Source organism: Saccopteryx bilineata, chromosome 2 (assembly GCF_036850765.1).
Source record: "Saccopteryx bilineata isolate mSacBil1 chromosome 2, mSacBil1_pri_phased_curated, whole genome shotgun sequence".
Taxonomy (NCBI): Eukaryota; Metazoa; Chordata; class Mammalia; order Chiroptera; family Emballonuridae; genus Saccopteryx; species Saccopteryx bilineata.
This window is the reverse complement of record NC_089491.1, coordinates 350,205,032-350,231,420: the sequence shown is the minus strand read 5'-3', so window position 1 is coordinate 350,231,420 and position 26,389 is coordinate 350,205,032. Positions and strand designations below refer to the sequence as shown.

The following is a 26,389-nucleotide window of genomic DNA, read 5'->3' as shown; positions in this document are numbered from 1 at the left end:
CTACCAGTAAGGACTCCAGGCAAGCTAGCAGTATTTAAGGTCTAGGTATGAAATTTCCCCATATCAAATAAAATATCCCCACTCTAAGAGGTCATGCTTCCTTCTTCACTTTGGGTGCGGGGGCTCAAAGCTAAATTAGGGGCTCCCCAGAGCACTTCAGGAGGGCTTTATGACTCATTTTTTAGTGTCTTTTTCTTGGTACTGCCCTTGTACTGATTTTTCTGGGCCCTTCCTTCTTTATATTTCACTGTTTTAGTTATTTTCTATAAGTCTCCTCAAACATCTTCTGAAATAAGATAGGATATAAACAAAACTTTTTGGGGACTTTATGTTTTGTTCTTCATACACATATGCTGAGCTAGTTCAGCAAACATTTTCAAATGCTGTCATCTTTGATTAGGACAAACATTCTGATCCAGGTTTGGGTAGGCCCCAAGAATCTATAATTAAGTTTCCCGGCTGCTCCAAGGCAGCCAGGCCAGCCTCGAGCCTCAGAGCCATGTTTGAGAATATCTGGCCTGGAAACATAAAAAGGGGGTCATTAGTTATGCCAATGAATGTCCGATTTCTTTATAAAACATAATATACAAAATAAAATAAATCTCAACTTTATTTCACAATGTGTTTCAAAAACAATGGATTTAAGTCCAAATTTGCAAATCAAACCCTTTTAAATTCATTAGGGCAAAGGACTTAGGAAAAAAAAATCCAACAATGAAGCCTATAAAAAAAAAAGATCAAGATTCTATTTAGTTGGTCCTTGAATTTGGCTTTTCTTAAGGTGGCCACATGAGTAAATTCCATGGAAAGATATTCCTGAGTTCCTTGACAACCTACTTGTCTTAAATCATAACAGGCAAACCTTGTACCAAAAGCCTGTACAAAGACAGGCTGTCAACTAGAGATTCTTGCACCAGCTCAACATAATTCACTGACTCCACTAGGAGGTGCTCCTTTCCTGGCCCATGACCCTTCCCTGCACTAGGGAATGTAGAGACAGAAGGACCCACCTAGGTAGGCTAAGGTGTGTTCCTCACAGACATACTGGGTCTGCTGTTCCCCAGCCCAGGATGGTAAAGATCCACAAAATGCCTCCACAATTTTTATTACAAAGTAGGGAGAAAGGCTCTGAAGCTTTCTTTCAAAGTAGGGGAAGGCGTTACTCCTGGCTTATCAAGGCCAACAATCTCTATAAAGGCAAGTGTGGAAATACAGTTGGGGGAGTTTTGGTCTCCCGGAGGTCAAGTCCAAACGGCTTAGCTGCTCCTGGTACACCTTCCTCTAGTGCACTGTCTGGCAGGGTTTTCAGGCACCCAGTAAATACGACAGCCAGGTCTCTTCAATTTAAAAACTCATTTTATGACTGCTAAGAGCCCTGTGCTGGGTCCCAAGGATGGCAGGGGTGCTGGGTGTGAGGGGAATTTCAAATGGCATCTCCCCAAAGTTAGACCTAGGTCTGAAGATGCCACAGCCCCCTTCTCCACACTCCAGGCAACCATTTTCTTTCTATCAGGGTCCGCGATCCTTTTATGATAGGGTCAAAGAGTGTTGCCTTCCCCCCCCCCCCCCCCCCCCCCCGTTCCTTGGGCACTCAGGGCCCAGAGCAATAGAGATCCTACCAAGTGTGAAATCAGAACTCAGGAAACTCATATTAAAAATCTGTGACTATTAAGAAACATTTACCAAAAGGGGATCTTTTGTATGCCACTGATGTGGCTAAAAGATCAATACTACTGTAGACACAGGTAGGACGTGAACAGGGAGGTAGAATGGAACACACAGAAGAGGAAATGGGACAGGAAATAAAGACAGTAGGTGGGACAAGACAATCAAAGGTGGGGGTAATACTGACCAGGTTTCCAGTTTTCCTGGAAAATTGTGAGTGATATATCTTGCCATATGGCTACTGAGCACAGAATTGGGAGGGCCCGTGATTGATGAAAAAATATGCTAACCAGGTCTTTCTGGTACTTTCAGCAATAATCAATAGGCAGAGTGGCTTTATAATTCCACAATACGCCGGGTGGTCTACAGTCTTAATCCAGGGTTAGTCAGGAAAGGAGAAAGGCGCTGGTCCCTGGAAAGAGGCTCACAAGGACACCAGAGATGGTTTTAGGGTGGCGTCTGCCCACACTGGCTAGCAGAATGGGGGCTTGGCTGGCAGTTGCTAATATATTTCAAAGGAAGGGAAGAGAGCCAAAGAATTAGAAATGCTAAAACTAGAGATGAGAGTGTACTTGACAAATCACTAACCTTTGCTTATAGTTACCTTCTAAGGGGCAAAGGCCCAACAAAGCCTGGGCATGGGTATCAGGCTGCAATCTTGGAAGTTTAAAAGCCAACCATTCTATTAATTACCAAAAAAATCAGTAAGTAGGGTCTTTAGTGTCAAGACTATAAATGCCCCGAGAATAACAGTGACTTCACCATACAAAGGAGAAACACCCAACAGCTGTAATATGGAAAATCTTGCTTGTCAGCACCAGCACCAATGCCTGTTTCCTCTAGGTAGCTGCTTGCAGGGAAGGGTGACAAGTATGGGCAGTCAGTCATCTGCTTGTCATTTTGGGGTGGGGGAGATGGCTAGTAACAAGAGCATGTGAATCCACTTGATATAATGGGCGCAGGAAAAAAAGACCTCTTCTCCTTCCTCTCTTCGCTTCTGCTCCGGCCTATCCATTAGGAGCCAGAAAGGCTGGATGATGACCAAGTGTGGATAGTCCTGTCTGCAAGGGTCACTGTGAAAGCGTTCCCAGGGCACACATTAGCTATATGGATAAAACCACCTAAGCCACCTTTTCCTTTCTCTTCCTTTTTCATCCCTTACCCTACATCACTTCCTCCCCCAGTGAGAGTGAGAACAGGTACTTCTTTCATTTCCTACATACCATGAATCTTGGTAACACTAGCTTCCCCTCCAAGATGCCATAAAAAACAAAGCAGGTTTGAAACTCTCACTGGGTTACAGATCACAATTACTTCTGAGTGGTTTTCACAGTTAAGATGGACGTACATTTCAAAAATGGCCTCTAGGCACCCCCCTCTTTCACACACACACACTCACACACACGCTCATGCAGTGGGAATGCTGTTCAGCTGCCAGGCTTAGCAGGCTCATGTCAGGTACTGCACCACGAGGAACATGACCACACAGGTGAGCAGCATCCCACCGATCATAAAGTACTTGTCCTGGAAAGCCCGCTTTTCAATGAGCCGCATCACTGTGTTGGACAAGCCCAGCATGTTGGCAATGTCAAGGATCTTCTTCTGAGTCCCCTGAGACAGACAAGAAGAGAAAGCAAAACAAAAATCAACTCATTTTGCCAAAGGTGGGCAAATGTCATTATGAGATGCGGCTTTACCAACAATACGTCTCTTGGTCATGCCTAAAGCATATATTTATACAAGGCAGCACTAACCAGAAATAGATCACTCTCATATGGTCAAATGATTTTCTGATCCAGGTACTAGAGCAACACAAGATGGACAGAAAAATATTTCCACAAATGTGCTGGAATAACTGGCTATATAATAAATATCACATATATGTATCACACACATATACATGTCCTGTATAAATCACATGTAAGTATCTATATATATGCAAATAATTTGTGTGTAAGAAATGATCCTCAATTCATACAATATACAAAAATTAATCTGGATTATAGAATTAAACATAAAAGCTAAATCTATAATAAAGTTTCTAGAAGAAAACACAAGAGACTATCTTAAAACTGGAAAGAATCCAGGTGTTTATCACTAGAGGATGGATAAAAAATTTAGAATATATCTGACAATGGGACACTGTGTGGCAATGAAAAGGATATAATTACTAACATGTAACAGTGTGAACGAACCAGGAAAACATTCCTGAGAGGAAGAAGCTACACACAAATTGGTAATATGAATACGTACATTTATATGAAGTTCAGTAACAGGCAAAATTAATTTATGGTGAAATAAATCAGAGCCTGATGGGAGGGGGAGACTGACTTAGGCCCCAGGGATCTTTCAGGGGTGAGGAAATGGTTTATGTCTGGATAGCAGTGTGAGTGACAAAGGTGCATGCATTTGTTAAAACTCAATGACCTGTACAAATAAGATCTGTATACCTCCCTGTATATACATGATACCTCAAATATTTTAAATTAGAGTATTTTATATTAAAACTTAGTCTCTTCTCCCTAGTTACAAAATCCTTGTCTTAGCTTTCAGACGGGGGGTGGGGTGGGGGGTTATCATGAGGATTCTGCTGAGTATACCACATGGGTCAGTGTTCAGATTTACAAGGATAGAAGTGGACAAGATGGAAGGAAACACAATTCACAGACACCAACACAGTGACCTAAAACCTCGTATATAAATGTCACCAACCACCACCAAAAACAAGAGTATTTTATTTCTAAACCAACAGCTCAAACCACCCTTCCTTTCTGCCTTCTAATTTTCATTTTTAAGTACATTCAAATTCTTACAAAGTAACTAATACAAATGAATGTTTGGCAGACCCCAAGTTACTTCTACACACATTAGCAACTGTACTGTATGGATGGCATCTAACCGAAGGCCCTACACCCACTTCTAAATGAACACTGTGTTAGCGAGCAGCTGAGAGAAGAGGCAGGAGAAGCAGGAGTGACTCAAGGCACCACGGACAGGAAGTCAAACCCATGTTCCACCCAGACAAGAATTTAAAAGCCTCACGAAGAGAGACATCTCAAGTCAAACTTGATTATTGCCAGAGGAGACCAGAGACTTGGTTGTCCACAATGGGGGTGATAAATATTAGACTCTCACTAAAGATCCCACTCAGCTCTGAAAGTGCAGATTATTTCCTCACTGTCTGAAGTTCACCTATCAAGCTTCTAAAATCACCTAAAAGTTACCATAAATTAAAAAAATATATAGACATTTTCAACCAAACCATGGCCCAGTTTCTTCATGTTTTTGCCCATGCTAATTTCAAACAGTTAAGAAAAGCTCCCTGAGAGAGCAGGGTGGGAGGCAGGTGGCAGGACTCAAGTGGCAGAAAACAGGGAGAAGTGTGTGCAGAGGCCGCAAGATCAGAACCTCCTGTCCCAGCCTCCAACTGCCCCGCAGGCTCCTTGGCACTTCCCTTCTGGTTACCGTGTAGGGGCAGGAGTTGCCTGCACCCCTCAGTGATACCAGACTTCAGTAGGAAGCCAACATTTGATTTAGCAATAAGCTCTAACCCCCACTGATCGACGTTAGTGTGACAGTGAGTCGTGTCCTAAAAGGGTTTTACTGTTTTTTCTGAGATATGGGAGTAAGAGCAGCGGCTTTCTACAGAAAGGGCGGACTAATCAACAAGTTTAGAACACTGCAGGTGGCCCTTCTGAAAGGGGGCTCCATGAAGCTGTCAGAGACCACACTTCAGTCCATCTAAAGCACTGCAGCTGTCAGCAGGAGCTTAAGTGTCACTTGTGGCTCGCCTGACCTCCACCCTGGTAAAGGTGGCAGAAATGTACCAAAGTCTCACGGAGCTGACTGGCTCAACATGGTCCAAAAAAAACTCAGATAAAGCTCACGCTTCCCAGTGACTGTTTCTCATAGCTCAGTAGCTGGGAGTGCTTCGTTCACAGGGAACCACACCCTGATAATACACACAGTCAACACCCCATTATCCATCAGGGTTGATACAGGAAAAGGGCTGAGGCTGAAACATCACGACTGACATCAGTCTGTGTAATGTTTCTGTAAACTACTCCTGGGGGGTTGGAGTGTCAGCCAATGTGGCGGGGCTTCTAGCAATACCTGGGACTGAGGAGAGAGTGAGAGTTGCTGGGGATCACCAGCATGTGCTCTAGAGGCTCCCTGCTACTAAACAATCAGGGCAGCCCTAAGACCCCACCCTAGGGGTTCAGTCACTGCATTACAGAGAGGTCTAGGTTACAAGGCAGTCCAGGGTAGAGGCTCTATGAGAAAACACCAGAGAGTGACTTGCCAAAGTACAGTCACGTCTTCCTTTTCATGAGTGGAGTCTTTCTTTCTTCTTTCTCTTTCTCTATCTCTTTTTCTTTCTCTCCTTTCTCTTTCTTTCTCTTTCTTTCCTTCCTTCCTTTCTCTTCTTTCTTTTTCTTCCTTCCTTTCTTTCTTTCCCTTCCTTCCTTCCTTCCTTCCTTCCTCTCTCTCTCTTTCTTCCCTTTCTTTCTTTCTTTCTTTCTTTCTTTCTTTCTTTCTTTCTTTCTTTCTTTCTTTCTTTCTTCCTTTCTTCCTTTCTCTCTTTTTTAAACATTTTTTTTGTTTTAGATTTTATTTATTGATTTTTGAAGAGGGGGAGAGAAAGAGAGATAGAGAGAAACAGAATGAGAGTGAAAAAGATGGAGGAGGAGCAGGAAGCATCTACTCATAGTACATAGTTGCTTCCTGTATGTGCCTTGACCAGGCAAGCCCAGGGATTCAAACTGGCGACCTCACCATTCCAGGTCGGTGCTTTATCCACTGCACCACCACAGGTCAGGCAAAAGTGGATTCTATAATAAAATTTCTTATTCTTAGTCTATTAGTGGTTCTTCTCAGAGCAGTAGTCACTGTCATAAGTTCAGTATGTGGGAAAAGACTTGGATACCAAATGATGCCACCTTATGATTCATTGCAAGCACAAGAAATACCTGCTGGACTCATAATAATTCAATGCTAACAGGAAGGATCCCAAACTAAAGGGCTCTGTCTCACCATCACAGTATCACAATTTGGGGATATATAATCAAAATGTAAATGCAGGTACCAAACTTTTGGATGAGGCCAAAAGAAGAGGCCTTTCCCTGTCCCCCAGAATGGCCCTCACCTTCAAGGTCAGTCTCTGGGCCCTCAGTCCCTCCAGAATACTGTGCCCGCCTCCAATGAGGTCATCCATGCCGTGGTGAATTTTCTGGAGGGAGGAGTTAAACTGCAGTGATTCATCCATTGGTATGGTGGTGTCAGAGTCCTGTGAAAGAAACGCAGGCACTTGATTAACTTTGCTTGCTGGTCAGCTCCTGTGGTCCACCGTGTCTGACTACTCCGCCTTTCAGCCAAGGCCAAGCCAGCAGAAGAGTCAGAGGGATTCATTCAAGAATGAGAGGAACCAGATAGAGAAGAAAAAGCAAAGCAAAGATCTGGGGTGACCTCTGTTCACTTTCCTCAGACTTCCACTATGCAAGTGTTGTTAATTCCTACCTCTTACTCTTCCCTACTTAGGAAAAACTCTATTCCTTTTAGACCTCGATAGGCTTCTCTAAAAGTCTTTCTCTGACTATACTCACTAACCTATTTTGTTCCAAATGTTCCTTTACTTGGCTTCCCTTTAATACAGTTCTAAATGTTTGCTTTTGTTCCTTAGCTACTTTATATATAGCTTATCGCTCTAACTAGTCTGAGACTGCCTAACATAGAAAAGACTGTGCTTCCTATTGATGGCCAAAGGTATTCAGATGGGACTCTTCTCCTGAGCAGGCAAGACAAGCCTGCACAAAAAGGGAGACCAAAACTATACTGAGCAAGTACTCTCCACTTTGCATGCTCAATATCCTAAACTCACTTAATCCTCATCCTAACCTTATGATGTAGTTAATGTTATTATCTCCATTTTAGAGACGAGGAAACTGAAGCTTAGACAGGTGGAATAACTTGTTCGAGATCTCTCGGAACTGGTAAGAAGTCCAACAGGACATGAATCCCAGTGCTGAGTGCAGAGCCTGTTCTCTTAACCACCCTGTCAGGAGGAACAGCAAGACCAATCCTAGGCTCTAACTTTACACTAAAAGTAAACTGTACACAGAAGCAGGTTGTCACCAGACATAACACTGTTCTCTTTCCTGCCTCCTGGTGATCACAAACTCTTCTGCCAACCAGGGCCATTTTTACCACTTTTAATCATCACAAAGAGGTTAAACCACCTTTTCTTTAATGCTCAAGTTCAAAATCATTTTCCATGCATGTATTTTCAATCCCCCTTGCTAACACACAGTTTCTCACACACTTGATTCTTAGCGCCTTAGTGTTCTACATATAGCTAATAATCAATGGGTCAAAAGCTTGTAGTGTTTGAATCAATTAGAGACTTCACTTTATTTATTTGGCAAGTATTTACTGAATACCTTTTATGTACAAATCTTTCTTAAAGGCTTTCCCGCCTGACCAGGCGGTGGTGCAGTGGATAGAGTGTCGGACTGGGATGCGGAGGACCCAGGTTCGAGACTCCGAGGTTGCCAGCTTGAGCGCGGGCTCATCTGGTTTGAGCAAAGCTCACCAGCTTGGACCCAAGGTCGCTGGCTTGAGCAAGGGGTTACTCGGTCTGCTGTAGCCCCACGGTCAAGGCATATATAAGAAAGCAATCACTGAACAACTAAAGTACCACAACGAGAAACTGATGATTGATGCTGCTCATCTCTCTCCATTCCTGTCTGTCTGTCCCTATCTATTCCTCTCTCTGACTCTCTGTCTCTGTAAAAAAAAAAAAAAGACTTTCCCACCTGAAAGGGTATAGCTGATGAGCCACTATCTCTTAGAAAAATGTATATTAGTCTGGATCATAGAGTAACCAGGAAGAAGTTCATTCAGGCCCTGGCCAGTTTGCTCAGTGGTAGAGCGTCAGCCTGGCGTGCAGGAGTCCCGGGTTCGATTCCTGGCCAGGGCACACAGGAGAAGCACCCATCTGCTTCTCCACCCCTCTCCCTCTCCTTCCTCTCCCGCAGCCAAGGCTCCACTGGAGCAAAGTTGGCCCGGGCGCTGAGGATGGCTCCATGGCCTCTGCCTCAGGCACTAGAATGGCTCTGGTTGCAACAGAGCAATGCCCCAGATGGGCAGAGCATTGCCCCCTGGTGTGCATGCCGGGTGGATCCTGGTCGGGCGCATGCAGGAGTCTGTCTGACTGCCTTCTGTTTCCAACTTCAGAAAAATACAAAAAAAAAAATGTTCATTCAGCAAGTCAGTTCTTATTAAGGGCCCTCTGTACACACAGCATCACATCAGGCTGTGAAGATGCAAAATAACTCTGAGCCATCCTCCCCAGCCTAAAAAATGCCTGCATAACAATCAAAAGCCCATGTAACATCTTTCACAGTGTCATATAGTTCATAACACTTTTCAAAAAGGCTATGCTTACTACTATACCACCATCACATCTTCATCACATTTTTGAATTGTTAATCATTGTTACTTGACTGCTTACTCTAGAGAAACAGAAACTATAGAGGTGCATTCTGAAACACTTAGGGAAATTGGCTGCAAGTGTGAACGCTGCAAAGAGAATTAAACATCTGCAAAGTGTGAACTGATGTGAGTTCTGATGGCAGGATTAGAAAGCTAAGACCTCTTTAGAAAATAAACATTCCATTAAAATATAAAAAGAAACCCACCCCATTTGGTGGGCTATATTGTATTATGTAGAACACGAAAAAGGCCAGCATGTTCTATAGCCATGTGCACAAAACGATCCTACTGAGACCAAAGGGCAGGGACAAGGGGGTTCTACAAAATCAAACACGCAAGCCAACAGGCCACTTTCAAACAGGCTCCAGTCAAGCAATCCATCTAAAACAAAATATCTGTTAACAAATTCCTCCAAAATTGCTGCTCAGAGTAGGGATAAAAACATTTTAATGCACCCAACAGTGGAACCACACACAGACACAGCACAATGGCAACTGCCTGAAGGCAGCTTTGAAACACTGCCCGCATTAGAAGTGGTCTCAGTTGTAATCATCTGTCTCTATCTGATTAGAAAAAGCATTTCCACCATGTCAACCACGACCTCTCTGCACTGGACCAGTCAAACCAGGTAATTTTCACCTCTGCCCTTTCCCTCTAGTTAACTGCTTCCTCTTCAGGTTCCTGTGTTAGAAAAACAGGACCCTGTCTATGTATAGTCTCTGTGGCAATATATATATAAAGTCCACTGTCATTTCCAACTGGGCTCTTCCTCATCAGTCTGCTTTAAACACCACCTGAAAATAAGATGCCCAGGGAGCTGAGCTCTACCTCCAACAAGCTGTCAAGCACCTGCAGACTCCCACCCGGACGCCTGGCTTACGTTGGCGGTGAAGGTGCGAGACAGAAGCTCCTCTCGCTGTCTCTCCTGCTGCTCCCTCGTGTAGCGCCGATGCTGGAAGTTTCTGAGAGCAGTCTGCAGGTGCTGGACATCATACTTTAACTGGTCAACACGACTGGAATTGATAGAGGGAGATATTACATTCCGGGAACCCATGGTGACAGGATTTGAGATCACCAGACTTGGTATTCAGGAAAGAAGACATTTCCTTATCTCTCCCTATACTCCATGCTACCACCACCCTCACCCCAAATAATATGACTCTGATCAATGATATTGAAAATATAGAAGTAGCTTGTGGTTAAAGTAGGGTTGTAGCACACGAGATTCCAGCAGCTTTACTTAAATACCTGCTGGTCTCTGATTCTGGATGCATGACAGGGAACAGGTGACAGGAAACAGGCTCGATGACCTCTTCCTGACCTTCTACGGATTATATCACTCTCCTGGAAGAAGCCTAAGGGCATCTTTGGAGTAAAGCATCAACAAAGTTTCATAAAACTTTTGGGAGCAGGGGCTGGGGTGGAGGTGGTGAGAGTGGTTTCATTTTAATTTCATGGGGGACTATCAAACATTAGATCGGTATTTCATTGTAATTAGACTGATTGAAGTGATTTAAAGCAAGATTCATTTCAACCCAAGAATGCAGTGGGAACCAAAGGTAAACTCCCTGGCAGCACTAGGCTTCAAGTAGCCAAGGGCTCGGACAGAAAAATGGTACTGGAGCCGAATTTCAAAATGACATCAATGAGGTAAGTAGACACAAAACTCCTAAGCCACTAATGTCACAGAATTTTTATTTGGAGAGAGTATCATTCGAATAGAATTGTGCCCTTTGTGATGGGGACTTTATCTTTGTATAGTCCCAATTTTCCAATGTGTACATGGATTTTCAGACTATTCAATAGCCCCCCCCCCCCCCCCGGGAGAAAGGCCAGTATTGAGGGCTTGGGTGGCACAGCACTCACAGTTTGGCATTCTGTCTCTTGTTAGGGGGCTCCTTGCTGGACAGAATCTCCAGACGTTCTAGATGGCTAAATATCTGGTCTATGCTTGCTTGGATTTCGTTTTCTACTACTGCACAAAAGAGAAAAAAGAATAATTGCTGGAAAAGAGATAGTGAACTTAAATTAGAATGATAAAACATATCTTTTTTCCATACCCAACAGACTCAAAAATACGTATTTCAAAAGAAGAAAAATGCATACTCTATTGAATAATGAAAAAAAGTTCAAGTTATACTAAGGGACTCTGTAAATTTTGTTTCAAATATATATATATGGCTATTAATGCCACAATGCCAATTTTTTTAAAAGCTGAAGATAAATCTATAGAAATAAATTTCCTGCCTTTAGAAAATAAAATGAGTATTTATTTAAAGGTTGTCCAAGTAAATTTTATAAGCAAAAGGCAGTATTTTCTGATACAGAATGAGGTCTCTTTCCCTTTGAGATTATTCTGATACAGATTATAAACATCTAGTAAAAAACTGCCAAATGAATTCCCTATAGTAATAAAGTTTAAAAAAAAAAAGCACAGCCCTGGCTAAAGAACTCGATTAGTTAGAGTGTTGTCCCAAAGTACATAAGGTTGCCGGTTCGATCCTTGGTCAGGGCACATACAGAAAGAGATCAATGTTCCTGTCTCTCTCTCTCTCCCCCTTCCTCATTCACTAATATCAATTTTAAAAAAAAGCACATAGGGGAAGATTAGTATTGAAACAGAGAAGAGCTCCCTTAAGGCTTACTGTAAGAATGGTGGGCTGATGCTGGAGTCCCCAAAATAGACCAAATATCAGTAGAAAAGGCCCAGGAAAGAATCCACAGAGGTAAAGATATGATAAACACAGTCATTTTCCTTCTCCTCTGTGATAAACTGTCTAAATGACCTCTTTTCCACTTCTAATCATGCAACACGAAGATTGCTGGGAAGGCAAACAAAGTTGATGGGCAGAAACTAAAGTGTGCACAAAAGCAGGCATCCAGATGGCTTCGTCCCATAATGTCCTCTTTTAGGTTAGCTGACAAATACAGATCAGAACAAGGTGGGGCAGAGAACCCAGAGAAGAGATGCTTTTGCAGCTGCGGAAAGGAGACAGGAGGAAAGGGCACGGGCAGAGCTGAGCAGTGAGGAGTAGCTTCTGCAGTGTGTGCGTAATCAGTAGTGTCTGCGTGACCGACTTAGAAAAAGGACTTTTTCTTACAATAGACAGAAAAGAAACTAAAAAACACAAAGCAGCCCTCTTCTCAAACGAAATCATGGTATGGGAACTAAACAAATTAATATTACTATTCATTTCTGAATAATCCTCCTAAAAAGCCAGTTCTCAGCTCAGAAGAAATGACCAATTCCCGTTAAACATGTCTGACTTTTATGGAGCACATTCCTCTTAGAGCTAGTTAATTAGATTAAGACAGATGGAGGGAAGAGGAGCAGGAAGCATCAACTCTCACATGTGCCTTGACCAGGCAAGCCCAGGCTTTCGAACTGGCGACCTCAGTGTTCCAGAAGAAAAAAAGAAAAAAGGAGAAAAAAGAGACAGATGGAGGGAAGAACGTCCACTCCCATAGGGCCATCTCAGGTGGAGGGGTCATGGGGAATGAGAGTTGCGGGATTCCAAAGGGCACAATCTGGGAAATCAGAGACTGTGTCCTAGGGTTTTCTGCACCCTAACAACAAAACTCACTCCACCCCCGATCTTTAAGCCCCTGAGGCAAAAATGCAGGCAGGAAACCAAGCCCATTAGCACCGTGTCATCAGAGAAAGGACTCTGGTCTCCATAGTTAATTACTCACAGTGCACAGACTGCTTGTCTGCCGTCTCCAGGCGTCCCATGTGAGACTGGATCTGGTGGACCTGCCTAATCAAAGGAAGAGGGAGGAAATGGGTGAGATAGGAGCAATCAATAGTGCTTCAGTCAGGAAAGACAATTTTTCTGATGCCAGCATGTAACTGATTAAAATTGACAGCATCACTGGACTGTAATGTTTGTATGTGGCATTTTAGTCCACATGTTTTGAAATGGTTTATAATATTTTAACATTAATATTAATAATACTGACAGGCAGTATTTATTAAGTGCTTACCACATCTGAGACATTCTGCAAAGTCAATAACCCTAGAGAAAAGTATTACCATTCTCATTTTATAAATAAGACAACTGAAGCCCAGAAAGGTTATGTAACTTGTTCAAGGTCACACAGCAAGTAATAAACCTCGATCTGGACCCAGCCAATACCACTCTGTTACCTGACCCAATGTGCTGAGCACTGGTCTGTACAGCAGGGAGGAAAAGGGCCAGAGATATAATCCTTGTCCCTGAGAAACAATGTACTTAGAAATGACAGGCCAGAGGGACAAAAGAGTCCCGAGAAGATTTAAGAGAAAACTTACACATGTAAGTATAAACAAACAGAAAGCTGAGGAGCTAGGCACAGTGTTGCCAAGCAAAGACCAGCGAACCAAAGAGCAGGGCTGAGAAAGAGTACGCCGCAGACATTTTGTGGGTAAAGGGAGTTCTCAACATCATTTTGAAGGGAGACATTATTTGGTGAAGGAAGATATGAAGAAAATAACATGCAGAAAGGCATGCAAGGATGTCATGTGGAACACAGGCAGGCTGGCTTGCCTGATGGAGAGCTGAGGCAGAGTGAGGGCAATAAGGCAAGAGTTGAATCACTAGAGAAAGGCCCTCAAAGAAAGGGATCTCCTGTTTGGTAAATATCCTTCCCTGGCAATATGAGGCAAATGCCATCTCATTTGGAAATGCAACACTGTACCCTGAACCTCTGGCATGGCCCCAGACATTGGGCGCTAGAGCACTCTCTGGAGGCTTCCCAAGGCTTGATCAATGTCACCCTCAGAACCCTTCCTAGTGGTCCCTGGGATTAGTCCTTGGAATTGTTTTTGTGCTACCGGAACAACCACCTCCTGGTACTTAATCTCTCCCATTAGAGCCACATGAAAAGGACCTGCTGAGCTCTTATATTACCCCCAACTCTTGAGGGTAAGGTCAGCAACCATCTCCACCATGAGTACCACAAACTGTGACCCCAAATGTACCAATGTGAGCCAGGGGCCCGAATATGGTCTCTCTAGTCTTTTCTGTGGCTTCTAAACATGACCCATGGCACCAGAGCAAGACCAGCCTTCTAATGATTCCCAGAGTGCTTCTGGGCAACACCCATGTCCCCCAGAAATCACTACTAGAGTGTGAGACACCAGACTGCTACTTCAGTGAAGTTAGGTCCAGACTTTCCAAATGGGGCACATAGAGACATGGAGGCAAATGTAGGAATGCAGTTTGAAGTAATGAACATCTGTATCAAGGTAACTGGAAACAGCTCTAGAGGACTGGATGGTAATGCCAACCAAAGGAAGAACCAGGACTTTACTGAAGACGTGGATGTAGGCAGTGAGGTAAATTTTTAATGGTAGCTTAATAGAGCAAATCTGAAAATTGATGACATTATTGACAAGAACATGAACAAAATTAAAAAATAAAGTGGGAGGGAGTGGAAAATAGCCAAGACACTCTGAATAGGTATGAAAGGGATGACCTGTTCTACCTGCTAGTAAAGCTTATTACAAAGACATAAAAATTAAAACAACATGGTAGTATGCAGGGAGAGATAGACAAACAGATGCAAAGCCTAAACCTGGCTCAAGAAGAATAAAGGTAGAAACAGTCCTACGTATTAGGGGACGTGGTGACATAAATCAGTGGGAAAACAATGCACTATAATAAATGCTGACAGCTCAGTTTATTATCTCTATGGAAAAAAGACACCACACGTAATATACAAAAATAAACTCAAGATGGTTTAAAACCTAGATATAAAAAGGCTTTTAAAACTTTCTAAAAATAAAAGCTTGCATACGATGACTTTGTAAAAGAAAATTTCTTAAACAAGAAAAAAGCAAAACTACTCTCACAAACCCCACACACCACAGAAGAAAAAAAGACTGATTCAATCAACTACATTAAAACAAAAAAAATTTTTTTTCTTTTATTTTTTTTCATTTTTCCGAAGCTGGAAACGGGGAGGCAGTCAGACAGACTCCCGCATGCGCCTGACCAGGATCCACCCGGCATGCCCACCAGGGGGCGATGTTCTGCCCCTCTGGGGCATCGCTCTGTTGCATCCAGAGCCATTCTAGCGCCTGGGGCAGAGGCCAAGGAGCCATCCCCAGTGCCCGGGCCATCTTCACTCCAATGGAGCCTCGGCTGCTGTGGGAGGAGAAGAAAGAGACAGAGAGGAAGGAGAGGGGGAGGGGTGGAGAAGCAGATGGGTGCTTCTCTGTGTGCCCTGGCTGGGAATCGAACCCAGGACTCCTGCACGCCAGGCTGACGCTCTACCGCTGAGCCAACCCGCCAGGGCCAAAACAATTTTTTTTACATCAAAGGCACCATAAAATATAAAAAGACAGGCAGAGACTAGAAGATATCTGCCACAGACAACAAGGAGAACCGTACCAAGCCGTGGTGGGATTTAGCCGGTCGCACCAGTTCGGCAGAATCGATACCTAACTTTCTGTTAAGTTCAGTGAACCAGTTGTTAAAATGGCGCTTGTAATCTAAGGTGGGTGCCTGGACAGCCACCCAATGTGGAAATCATAAATTACATTCTTATTCTTTTTTAACATTCATCCATACAACAGTGTATTCTAAGTGCCTGTAGTAATGTTCATTCCATCCATAAGTGAAAAAAATTGCAAGTGAGGACATCAATCAAGAAGCAATATGGCCTGCCTAGGCAGTGGCACAGTAGTAGATAGCGTGTAGGACTGGGATGCAGAGGACCCAGGTTCGAAACCCACAGGGCTTGAGTGCAAGGTTGCTGGCTTGAGCCCAAGGTCGCTAGCTCTGCTGTAGCCCCACTCCCACCCTGTCTGGCACATATGAGAAAGCAATCAATGAACTAAGGAGCCGCAACAAAGACCTAATGCTTCTCGTCTCTCTCCCTTCCTGTCTTCTCTTATCTCTCTCTCTGTTGCAAAAGAAAAAAAAAGAACCAATATGAAAATACCTTAAATAATAGTTTTATTATTTTTTGTCAGGTGTTATTTAATATTTTTTCATTAATATTTAAAACTCTCACAATCTAGTTTTGTGTACCTCTTCTATTGTTCTTATTTAAGTTTTTTCTTTTGTGACAGAGACAGAGAGACAGGAAGGGAGAGAGATGAGAAGCATCAATTCTTCGTTGCGGCACCTTAGTTGTTCACTGATTGCTTTCTCATATGTGCCTTGACTGGGGGGCTACAGCAGGTCAAGTGACCCATTGCTCAAGCCAGCGACCTTGGGCTCAAGCTGATGAGCCTTGTTCAAACCAGATGAGCCCATGCTCAAGCAGGTGATCTCGGGGTTTCAAACTTGGATCCTCTGCGTCCCAGTCTGAGGCTCTATCCACTGCACCACCACCTAGTCAGGCTCTAATTTAAGTATTAAATGCATGAAATAATAAACTACCTTTCAATATATTGTTTCTTTATACTTAAAATGGTCATTAGGGCAGAGAACCAGCTGTTAAAATTATTTAAATCCCACCACTGGTCCAGAGTATATAACAAACTGCTACAAATAGAAAAAGTCAAACAAAGCAATTTTTAAAAAATAAACAAAGAGCAACCGACAAAAAGGAAACCCAAATGGTCAATAAACATACGAAGAGACACTCAACTTTACTAGTAATCAGAAAAATGTAAATTAAAATACGGCGATATCGTATTTCTCCCATTAGACTGGCAAATATTTTAAAGTCTGATAAGGATGTGGGGAAACTAGAAGTCTCATATATGGCTGATAGGATTATAAACTGGTAGAAACACTTTTAATAGCTTTTTAGTAATAACTGGTGAGTCAAATATGTGCATATCCTACAACCCAGCATTCCACTTAGAAATATGACCTCAAAAGGGAAGAGGATGGATGTTGGATTCAGTTCCACTTCAGTTTTTGAATCAATGACCTGAAGCATTTGTACTAAATATGAGTGCTAATACATGGTACATTATTCTCTATTTTTTGTTGTTGTTGTTGTGACAGAGAGAGAGAGAGGGACAGATAAGGACAAACAGGAAGGGAGACAGAGATGAAGCATCAATTCTTTGTTGTGGCACCTTAGCTGTTCATTGATCGCTTTCTCATATGTGCCTTGACTGGGGGTCTACAGCAAACTGAGTGACCCCCTGCTCAAGCCAGCGACCCACAGTCAAGCTGGTGAGTCTGCACTCAAGCCAGATGAGCCCGTGCTCAAGCTGGCAACCTTGGGGTTCTGAACCTGGGTCCTCTGTGTCCTAGTCCAACGCTCTACCCACTGTGCCACTGCCTGGTCGGGAGTTATTCTCTATTTTTATGTTTAAAGTATTTCATAGATAGAATAACTAAGTTTTTTTCAAATGTTAAGAGTCAGTGTTTAAAAAGAATCATTTGCACATGATTTTGTGCTAGAATGAGGGGTTTGCAACAAAATGAATATGTAACATTTTCCATTTAGGCTAAAACAAGGATTAAAAAGTATTCTGACTTTAGATTAAGAAAAAAATGTCAAACGCATACTATTGAATGGTATTCAATTCTGGGAGCCATCTGTTAAAGAAACCCCATCCATGAAAGGTTTTCTCCAAAGGGCGATGAACAGGATGACTGGGAAAGCATTTAGAAGTCAAGTCATGAAGAAAAATCGTCAAAAAAAGCTTGTGATAATAAGTCCTTTGGAAAAAACAAAAGCTGGAGCAGCTGGTGCTCTTCACTGTCTAGAGTGGCCCTATAGGAAGAGGAATGGGCCTTCTCTGTGCTGCTGCTCCTAAGGGAGAACCAGGACTAAAGGTATATAAATTTCAACAGATTTTGGCTCAACACAAGAAAAAGAAAATCAATTATGAACTATCTCTTCAAAAAAAAGAAAAAAGAAAAGAGCTTCTGCATGTTTAAGCACAGGGTACATGGACTGTCTTGGGTTTTACAAAGGGACCTGACCAGAGGGGGTGGAATAGAAGATCCTGCTAGTCTCTTTCAATTCGATGAGGACAGCGGGGGAGATGAGGCCAATATCCACAAAACCCTGTAACTCTCTTCGGCTGGCTTTTACTATTTTCTAAGCTCAAAAAAGGATAAACTTTAAGAAGCTGTAGGGAAACATTACTGACTTTTCCCACCAATCTCTTTTTGCTTCGAATGAACTAGAAAAAATAAAGCCAATAAAGTGATTCCAATCTCTACATTTCATGCCTGAGAGGAACTATATGCAGAACAACAAAGCAAGTATGCATGGCATGGTGGGAACTACTATGTGCCAAGTGGAAAATCTGTTTTAAACTGAACTGGAAATGCAGGCAGCACACTCAAAGCCAGTAAGGAACAGATGATACAGTAGTCTTACTGGGAGTGCGGACACTAGAAGTCAAAAGTCCTAGCCCTGTCCAGGATGGGGTCTGTGGTGGGCGTGGCTAATAACATAACTAAGCAAAAACCTAGAGGCAAGTAAGTAGGGGTCACTATTGCTGACTTTTAAAAAAGGGTCAGTAGAAGATTTGGGAAACATTTTAAAACAGAATTGCTTTTTAAAAGTCCATCCATGCTGCCTCTGACCACCAGATCATGGAAACAAGGGGCTGGAGTTAAAAGGTCTGGGTTGAAGTTCTAGTTCCACTATGTACCTAAGGGGACAATGAATAAGTCAGTTAGCTCTGTGATGCCTGTTTCCTCCACTGTAAAATAGGGATACTAATAACCACAATTATTTAAAGGGTGGCAGATTCAAATGCAGTATGAAAATGCTATGTAACCTATACAACACCATAAAGTTTGTTTTAACTTCACCTAAAAAAAGTAAAACCAGATGTCTGGTCATTTTCACCTGTCCACTTTGCCTCTTCTTATCAAAAGGCAAAATAAAAAAATTAAAAAAGGAAAAACTGGTCTTGACATAAGGTAAAGTTCTCAAACCCAGCTGCTCATGAAAATCACCTGAAGAGCTTATTTAAAAATAGAGATTCTTAAACTCAACACCAAAATAACAAACAATCCCATTTAAAAATGGGTAAATAACCTGAATACTTTTCCTGAGGACATGCTAATGGGCAATACACATATGAAAAGATGCTCAACATCACTAATCATTAGAGAAATACAAAATAAAACCATAATGAGATATTACTTCACCTATCAGAATGCCTATCATTAATAAATCAACAAACAAGTGCTGGCAAGGGTGTGGAGAAAGGGAACCCTCGTGCACTGTTGGTGGGATTGCAGCCACTGTGGAAAGCAGTATGGAGTTACCTCCCAAAATTAAAAATGGAACTGCCTTATGACCTAGTGATTCCACTTCTGGGAATATATCTAAAGAAACCGCATCACTAATTCAAAAGAATATATGCACCCCTATGTTCACTGCAGCATTATTTACAATAGCCAAGATCTGGAAGCAGCCTAAGTGTCCATCAGTAACTGAATGAATAAAAAAGCTGTGGTACATTCACACAATGGAATTTACTTGGCCATTAAAAACAAAAAAGGAAATCTTTACCCTTTGTGAAAGTATGGATGGACCTAGAAAGTATTATGCTAAGTGAAATAAGCTAGTCAGAGAAAGAAGTACCATATGATTTCATTCATATGTGGAATCTAATGAGAAAACAGAAGCAGACTCATAGATAGGGAAGAAATAGAGCTCCTTGTAGTCCGGACCTACTGGCTCAAAATTTTGAGGACTACAGAGAGGGCAGATGGGGCACTTTACAACACTGGGATCTCAGAATTAGAAGCCTGGCTACTGGCCCCTCTTTCAAGTTCATTCTAATACATTAAATATAAAATATTTATTCTGTTTTTCATTATTTCCCCATTTATTGTTCAGGCAGTTCAGGAGTTTTTAAGATATATAACTTTAAAATGTTTATCTAATTCCAATGTACTTTCAGAGACATGGCAAAAGATAACCACAAATTGGGTTCAAAGTTCTGATAAAATTAATATGTTTAGTTACTGTGTGTTATTCAGCTACAATCATTAATTTCTGCAACTGCAGAAGCTAGTTTCTGATGCTCATAAGGACTCTGCATATTTCCTTTTAAAGACACTCAATCACAAGTGCTATGGAGCTGAAAGGAGCCTTACAGTTTAACCGGTCCAAAACTATCATTTTATAGATGAGGAAAAGTAAGGCAAACAGGTTTTGAAATAGGATTCCCACTGGTTTAGTATATATGTGAGGAGAAAGGCAAATTAGAATCTACTGCAGCATGAAAGAAAGGGAACTTGAGGCAGGGCTGCACCACCAGCACTGAAAATGGTACGGAACACATAGTAGTACTGAAACAAAATAGAGGGTTACCATCCTTATTCCTAATGCTCCAGAGCACTTCCTTTGTTGTGAATTCATCAGGGAGGCAGGTCCCTATTTTATTTCATTTGCAAGCTGTAGTAGTGTGATTTTAAATTTTTTATCAGAATAATACTACAGCATAAATTTGAATATTGTTTGAATAGAATTGGTATAAATATATACTCCAAAAAAATTGAAAACAGGGACTCAAATAGTTTACACCAATGTTCATATTAGCTTCACGATGGAAACAACCCAAGCATACATCAGCAGATGAATGGGTAACAAGGAGTGGTTTTTGTACACACACTGGAAAATTATTCAACCATAAAAGGGATGATGATATTCTGATACATGCTACATAGATGAACCTTGAAAACATGTTAAGTGAAATAAACCAGACACAAAAGGACATATACTGTATGATTCTACTTATCTGAGATACCTAGGATAGGTAAATTCAGAGACAGAAAGTAGAAAGAGGTTCCCAGGAGCCTGGGGAGAAAAGAATGGGAAGGTACTGCTTAATGGGTACATGGAGTTTGTTTGGGCTGATGAAAAAATTAGGGAAATGAATAGTGGTGATGGTTACCGAACACTGTGAATATACTTAATGTCACTAAAGCCTTAGCCTGTAGCTCAGTTGGTTGGAGCATCATCCTGATACTCCAGGGTTGTGGGTTCCATCCCCAGTCAGGGCTCATACAAAAATCAACCATTAATGCATAAATTAAGTCGGACATTAAATCAATGTTTGTATTTCTCTCTCCTCCTTCCTCTCTCTAAAAATCAATAAATAAAAACTGAAAATAAAATTTAAAAATTAAAAAATGTCACTGAAAAACACTTAGAAATGGATAAAGTGGTAAATTTTGTTATGTATATTTTACCACAGCAAAAATGAAATAAATCATAAAAGTTCTTTCCAAAATAACAGGATAGGTATGGTCCCTATTATTGTACTCAACTACATATCTCAGCAAATTTAAAAAAAAAATTGTAGGACAATATAAATAAGAGATACCATCAAGGAACTTAGATTATGAGAAGCTAAATCAAAATCTGATCTCCTTATGGTAACCTGTAACTAGATTTGAATAACAAGTAGTAATACTGAATGCCATTTGTAGAGCAAGTTCTTTGTACCATAAAAACATGATCTTCAGCATAAACCAAACCAAAAGAAAAGAAAAAAATCACAATGTAGCAACAAGATTAGGGTCAAGCAAGAGTGGAGACTGACGTCAGTTAGTTGCTGCGAGCTATAATGGAATATTTCTGCATTGGCCCAGTGATAGGTCCTTGTTAATTGCCTTTTTTCGTACGTTCCCTGACTCTCCAACTAAACGGTCAAGTCCTATGTGTAGGGCTCTGTCTCTCCACGAGCTCTTCCAAGCTGGAGTACTGACTTGGCAGGTGCGAGACAAAGTACTGTAACCTGTAGGTGCGACTTTCCCTTCACCTAGTCTACCCAGCAAGTGTTGACGGCCTCAAAGATCCCAAGAGCCATCCTCAGCCCGGGTCAGACGCTCCGTTCGCCGTTGATCTGGACATCCCGCCAAAAACTGAGCACTTCCGAGCTGCCCCCAGCAGCGCCCGGCGGAAGGGCTCGGCCTCCACAACGGCTGAAGCCCCAGGCCGGGAGGCCGGCCTCACCCGGCCGGCTTTGCCCTGCCCATGCCCCGACGCGGCCCTCACTTGTGCGTTTGCTGGTAGAGCTGTTCCATGTCGCCGGCCAAGCCGGTCCGGTTCCAGCTTCGATGGAACACGTCCTCACAGCCCTCCTTCCGGCTCTCGGTTTCCGGTCTCAGGACCCTCCCTGCCCCTAACCGGCCGGGACTGCCCCTTCGTATGCCGTACTGGTGGCGGTTACGAGAGAAGAAAGAGGAACAAGAAAAGAGGCCTGGAGAAGAAGGTTAACTGTCGTAGAGGTTCGGACTCAGATGAAAGAGTAGGAGGTATAGGTTTTGGCGGGAGGCTGGATTCAGCATTGAGTCAGGCACTGGCAATGGCAGTCTCAGAGTATTGACGTGAGGTCCTCAGAGCAAGGTTGGAGGCGAATGGGCGGATACCTGCTCGTACCTGCTGGAGGACGCTAGGGAGAGTTGCTGCTAGGTTTCTCCGTAAACTGTTTACCGTAATTGTGGGTCTGGAGATTTAGCTCTTCACTGGAGGCTCTGATACAAGCTTCTACTATCTCAAATTTGTCAGCTCACCTACCCCACCCCCATACTATTTATCCATCCATCCAATGAACCCACATTGAATGGTGGTTACTATATGTCATGTGGTGTGTGTGTGTATCCATCAAATGAACCCACATTGAATGGGTGTGTGTGTGTGTGTGTGTGTGTGTCGGGGTGGGGGTGGGGGTGGGGGACCAGGTTCGTTTCTGCCTCAAAGAGGTCAAAGTCAGCTCTGGCCGGATAGCTCAGTTGGTTAGAGCATCTTCTAGAAGCACAGAGGTTGTCAGTTCGATCCCTGGTCAGGGCACATACATGAACACCTCAATGTTTCTGTGTGTCTCTTTCTCCCTCTTTCAGTAAAATCAATAAGTAAAAAAAAAAACAAAAAGTGGTCAAAGTCTAGGGAAGGAAATAAGATATGTATACAAATACACGTCTACAAAGTATAAAGTCCAAATATATTGAGATGAGCTGGAGTTGGCTCTGGTAGGAGATTCAGGGAAGACAATGTAAGAGGTGCCATTTGAATTAGGACTTGAAGAACTTGGACACTTGAGCCTCCCCACATAGGCTTAATAACCCATTTCCATCCAGCTAGGCTTATCTGTGGTTCCTCCCTAGGGAGGAGACATTCCTCTTCCTTTGACAAGTTGATGCTACTATTTTCCTGTATCCTGGATCCCACCCATTTTTGTGTCTCTAGAGACCATCTGTTTATTCTTTTTCTAGCATTTTTCCATTTATGCTAATATTTATTAATGAGCACCTACTCTTACAAGGCACAGATATTAGGAATAGGAATACAAGTAAGACACAGCCCTCAAATTTCTCATTATCTGGTGAGAGGGCTATTCCATGCCCTAAAGGTATGGATATTATCAGGTAGAATAAGTGCTATTATTTTTTTTTAATTTTTAATTTTTTTATTTTATTTATTCATTTTAGAGAGGAGAGAGAAAGGGTGAGAGAGAGACAGAGAGAGAGAAGGAGGGAGGAGCTGGAAGCATCAACTCCCATATGTGCTTTGACCAGGCAAGCCCAGGGGTTCGAACCGGTGACCTCAGCATTTCCAGGTCGACGCTTTATCCACTGCGCCACCACAGGTCAGGCAAGTGCTATTATTGATACAAGGAACTATTTCTCTGGAGAAGAGCAAGTATTCATGGACTTTTAAATAACTTGAATAGAACCTTCATGAACCAATAGAATTTTTATTTATTTATTTATTTATTTTTACAGGGACAGAGAGAGAGAGTCAAAGAGAGGGATAGGGACAGACAGGAACGGAGAGAAATGAGAAGCATAAATCATCAGTTTTTCGTTGCCACACCTTATTGTTCATTGATTGCTTTCTCATATGTGCCTTGACCGTGAGCCTTCAGCAGACCAAGTAACCCCTTGCTCAAGCCAGAGGCCTTGGGTCCAAGCTGGTGAGCTTTTGCTCAAACCAGATGAGCCCGCGCTCAAGCTGGCGACCTTGGAGTCTCAAACCTGGGTCCCCTGCATCCCAGTCCAACACTCTATCCACTGCACCACCGCCTGGTCAGGCTGAACCAATAGAATTTTAACAGTGTCTTGCACAGACTACCACTTTGTAAATGTTTATTGTATTGACCTGGTGGAGATGAAGGGCAGGGAATTCGAGGCTGAGAGAATAGCTTGAACAAAGGCAAAAAGGGAAATGAACATGGATCTCCTGTGGCTAGGTTTAGGGCGCTTGGGGCAATAATAGAAGAAAAGTTGGAGCTGGATCATAGGGGATTTTAGATGTTATGCTTAGATTTTAATTTATAGGTTTTTATTCTATAGTAGTTGGAAGCTATCAGAAGTTGGATAGAAATTTTAAATTTTCGCAAAGAATGTTTATGCCTATATCTTGTTCTTTGGACCTCACAGTTTCCCTGTGATGTAGGGAAAGCAGATGAAGAAATTGAAGTCCGGAGGTCCTCCCCTCCACCTCTAAGTCTGTTAGGGCTTTATATGTGGTTAGTCCTTCCTCTAAAGAGAAGAAAACTCCATCCTTCCATCTTGCTGCACTTTTAACTTCTATCCCATTTTTTTCTTCTTTTATGACTAAATCACTTGATCAATCAATTTATTTACATTACTGACATTTTTCTATGAGAGACTTGCCCTCCAACTTCTCGTTTCTTCTACTAGAACTATTTTTCTAGATTCACCAGAGTCCACTTGACTTAGTCCAGTGGTCTCTTTTCATGAATCATCCTACATATACTCACTGAGTTCATACAATACAATGCAAGGGCTGGGTTACAAAGATGAGTAAGACATCAGCTTGTCATTGAAGTTCTTTAATATACTTGGAGGGATCCACACAGTTAATTAGAATACTATGTGATGAGTGTGGGGTAGAGGAAATGGCAACTTTTGCCTCGAGTATGCAGGAAAATATGAATCATAATTGTTCAGAGTTTTGTAGTGCAAATGTACAAAATATATATATCTTCCAACCATGTCTTTTCTTTAATTCTGTAGGTCTTAATCGCTGCATTCCTAGACTATGGTCTCTTTCAGTGTTGACTATACCCCTCCCTTCCATACACTGTAACCAGTTGGCAGAGAGGAAGCAGTGGATAGGTTAGGGGTCAATGGGTGGAGCAAGAAGAGAAGTACCATTTATGCAAGAAATATCTGATCCTCACCTGGACCAGCTTAAGACTGACCTGGTGGCTCATGGGGTCACTACATTGATCATAAGAAAGAAAGGACATTGACTGTAAAGTCAAGTTGATATTACAAAGCAGTGGTCTCAAGTGGAGTTTAGATAGGCATGGTCACCTCTGGAGGACTGCCTAACATGTGGTGCAAAGCCTGTGGAGGGGGTGGAGTGGAGTGATCAACCTTACTAGAGGGTAGTGGGGAGCCCACACCGGGCAAAGAATGTTACCACTTCCATTATTCTGGTGTGCTATAAACTGAAGGCAGCCCTGTGGAGGTCAGAACACAAGTTGCCTAGAGCCATGGCATGGACCCAATACAGGTGGTTCAACCCCAAGGGTCAGTAGTGGATTGTCAGTAGCCCAGAGTTCTGAACTTATTCTATATCCAATGTGAATAGCAATTACCTCCAAATTAGCAAGTCAGTACCATTCTGGCGGCCTGATCTTGTGCAGTGCCGCAGTAGAAATACTGGGCTGACCAAAAGAAACAATCTGCTTGCTAGCTTGCCCTAGACAACCCATAGACATGATCCCTGAAAGCTTTCAGGACACCTGGTCAACCCCACACATGAGGCAGAGGGTTGGAGAGTACCGTGAAGAGAAGAAACAAACTGGGGCGATCCCAACTATTGAAGGGGACTTAAAAAAGGAAAAAAGCAGCATTTCAAAGTGTGGGACCTCCCTGAGGCTTAGAGCCTGGGACCAGAGACTCTGCTTGCCTCAGTCTCAGGACAATATTGGATAGAATAAAGATGGTCTCATGTTCTTTGCTATGGCTCCCATTAAGAGGTAGAATCTAATTCCATTTCCTTGGAATCTGAGCTGGCCTGCCTTAATGACTTGCATGACCAATAGAATGTGGCAAAAGTGAAATTCTGGGATTTCCAATACCAAGTCATAAGAAGTTTTACAGCTTCTACTGAGCCTCTTGGGGCACTCCTTCTTGTAGCCCTGAGTTATCCTGGACAAAACCTGACTGTCCTGAGGCCATCATGCTGAATAGGGCACATCTGAAGGTTCGCCAGTGACATGCCAAGATGAGCCCAGTCTTCCCTCCAAGGCACCACAAATGTAAGTGAAGACATTCTGTACCCTCTGTACTAGTCTATCTACCTGCTAAATCCCACCAGGTGACCT

The 26,389-nt window shown here is 42.5% G+C and overlaps 1 protein-coding gene across 1 annotated transcript; it reads right to left on the bottom strand.

Moving 5' to 3' along the window:
* Positions 1 to 592: 592 nt before the first annotated feature.
* On the bottom strand, positions 593 to 22,178 carry GOSR2 (golgi SNAP receptor complex member 2). The gene is made up of 6 exons (XM_066262708.1): positions 22,084 to 22,178; positions 12,850 to 12,914; positions 11,023 to 11,131; positions 10,037 to 10,169; positions 6,812 to 6,952; positions 593 to 3,276 (listed from the first exon to the last, which is right to left on the bottom strand). Exons 1-6 carry the CDS (start codon positions 22,110 to 22,112, stop codon positions 3,115 to 3,117), a joined length of 639 nt encoding a protein of 212 aa, XP_066118805.1. The 5' UTR covers positions 22,113 to 22,178; the 3' UTR covers positions 593 to 3,114.
* Between the last annotated feature and the right edge of the window lie 4,211 nt (positions 22,179 to 26,389).

What these genes read in the sequence shown, in the direction of transcription:
- GOSR2 (XM_066262708.1), bottom strand. Translation starts at nt 22,112, where the DNA reads ATGGAACAGCTCTACCAGCAAACGCACAA. An exon ending in AAGAGACAGAATGCCAAACT is followed by an intron (nt 10,170 to 11,022) that starts GTGAGTGCTGTG and finishes TATCAATTCCAG; the next exon opens with TCGTGTTGACCAGTTAAAGT. An exon ending in CTCGCACCTTCACCGCCAAC is followed by an intron (nt 6,953 to 10,036) that starts GTAAGCCAGGCG and finishes TTTCTTTCACAG; the next exon opens with GACTCTGACACCACCATACC.